The following is a 2,432-nucleotide window of genomic DNA, read 5'->3' on the forward strand; positions in this document are numbered from 1 at the left end:
CAGTACTGACCCCAGTACTCAGGGACTACACAGTACTGATGCTGGTACTCAGGGACTACACAGTGAGCCTACACACACTACTCACAGAAGTGCAGCCTGGGCCTGGGATCTCCTACAACTCACGTGCGCCCTCTCCCCGGGTCAAATGAGGGCATTGGAAATGAAAAGCACAAGGAGTTAGAACAGGGTAAGATGAATTTATCAGAAGCCAGCAGCCCCGCTCTTTTGCATCAGAAAAAGCTCCAAGGGGCTCCGAGCCAGCGCTGCCTCACCTTGGATGATGAGAAGCTGGTGGTTCAGATACCGAATCTGGCGTTCACTGTCGTTCAGCTTTTCAACTAAGCTGTCCAGCTGTCTCTCCTTCGCTTTGTTAAGAACCTGGAGTTGAATAATATGTATATTTTCTGCAGAGTCTGCTTTGGAATTAGAGACAATTTATTAGATAAAAAACATACTAAAATATAAGTCTGTGATTAGCTAGGGTAGTGTATTTCAAGCTTTTTGAACTATCATGAAACCAGTGAATGCCGACTATTGTCCTTCTGAACAAGAAGACAGATGCTACAGAATGTATCGGAGAGCATTGGGGAGTGAGGATATGCATCTTGTTTGGCTTTGGTCTCATTGACACGAGTGGACTCTACTGCAGGACAACTACACACTTTACTATGGGTCACCACCAGGAAGGAGAAGGCCTCTGGGTTCAGGTTAAACACGAACTCACTACCCGTGTGGACAACTAACACAGCTGCAATGAAGAAACGTGCTCTCGTCAGACACAAACACAGAGACTGCTATGACACTATCTGAAAAGAACACTGCTAGACATACTGTCAAAGTATCCTCTTTAGCCGAAGGGTAAAGACATTGTTTTATGTTTATACTGGCACATAGCAGCTATATTCATTAACTAATAACAAGAGGAATGAGCTCTGATGTCTTCATCAGAAACAAAGTCACTATAGAGAATATTTAAACCGGTGGAAAAAGAAAAATGACAGGTATAAGAATAACACTTCATTTCCATAATGACATTCTTCATTTCCCACTAGACTAATGCTTCTGGAAGCTTATGATCAATAAATACACATTAAAAATTTTTAATATTTATCAACAAAATAATTTATACTCTTTTCTAAATTAAAACAACAACAACCACCACAAAAAAAAAACCTTAAGTCCAGGCCTGGTGGTACACGTCTTTAATCCCACCATTCAGGCAAAGGCAGACGGGTATCTGTGAGTTCAAGGCCATCCCGGTCTACCTATTCAATCTTTAGTCTCCAGAGAGTGGCACTATTTGAAAGAACTAAAAGGACAAGGAGGAGTGGCCTTGTTGGAAGAAGTGTGTCACTGAGGGTGGACTTGGAAGTTTCAAAAGCCCACGTGAAGCCCAAAGTCAGTTTGCCTGTTTGTGCCTCCTTTCTCTTTGCCTAAATATGGATCATGATGTAGCTCTCAGCTACTGCTCCAGTGCCAGCCTGCAGGCTGCCATGTTCCCTGCCATGATGATAATGGACTAAACTTCTGAAACTGTAAGCCAGTCCCAATTATATGCTTTCTTTTACAAGAGCTGCCTTGGTCATGGTGTCTCTTCACAGCAATAGAACAGTGACTGAGATGGGAGCAAATAATATATAACTAAACCTGAGATCAACATCAATTCTGAATAGCAGATTTGTCCAATCATCACATAAAAAAATATAAGAGTAAAAGAAACATTAAGAAATTAATAACTGATTCATTAAACACATGCCTACAAGTGAGAAACCCAAGACTGGTGAGATAGTGTATTTGTGTTCCAAAGCAGATGAGAAACTCTAATATTCAGTGCTAAAACTTTCCTCTGACATTTCAATTTCAAATAATGCTACATTAGAGGACATAGCACAATGGATTCCAAAGAAGTAGCTACGACTTCTTATTTTATCTTCCCTACAAACACTTTCTCTTGAGAGATGCTGGGAATGAAAACAAAGGCCTTACAAAAAACACACATGTCCCCTACCGTTGAGCTGCAACCACAGCCCTTGGCATGTTTGAGACAGGGTACAAGGTCTCACCAGGCAATGTACACTGACCTTGAATGCCCTCACTGCGTGTACAGGCTGGCCTTGAATACCCTTACTGTCTACACAGGCTGACCTTGACCTTGAATACCCTTACTGTGCACATGGGCTGACCTTGAATACCCTCACTACGTGTACAGGCTGATCTTGAATGCCCTTACTATGTGTACAGGCTGACCTTGAATACCCTCACTGTGCACATGGGCTGACCTTGACCTTGAATGCCCTCACTGTGCACACAGGCTGACCTTGAATACCCTCACTGTGCACATGGGCTGACCTTGACCTTGAATGCCCTCACTGTGCACACAGGCTGACCTTGAATGCCCTCACTGTGCACACAGGCTGACCTTGACCTTGAAT

The 2,432-nt window shown here is 43.0% G+C and overlaps 1 protein-coding gene across 1 annotated transcript in view; it reads right to left on the reverse strand.

Moving 5' to 3' along the window:
* Positions 1-2,432, reverse strand: part of Cep152 (centrosomal protein 152) — a 59,664-nt gene that overhangs the window by 49,394 nt on the left and 7,838 nt on the right. Inside the window, exon 7 of the mRNA XM_026787640.1 lies at positions 273-413. Coding sequence (XP_026643441.1) covers positions 273-413 — 141 coding nt within the window. The remainder of the gene's footprint in view (positions 1-272; positions 414-2,432) is intronic.

The sequence above is a fragment of the Microtus ochrogaster genome, assembly GCF_000317375.1.
Source record: "Microtus ochrogaster isolate Prairie Vole_2 chromosome 14 unlocalized genomic scaffold, MicOch1.0 chr14_random_1, whole genome shotgun sequence".
Classification (NCBI taxonomy): Eukaryota; Metazoa; Chordata; class Mammalia; order Rodentia; family Cricetidae; genus Microtus; species Microtus ochrogaster.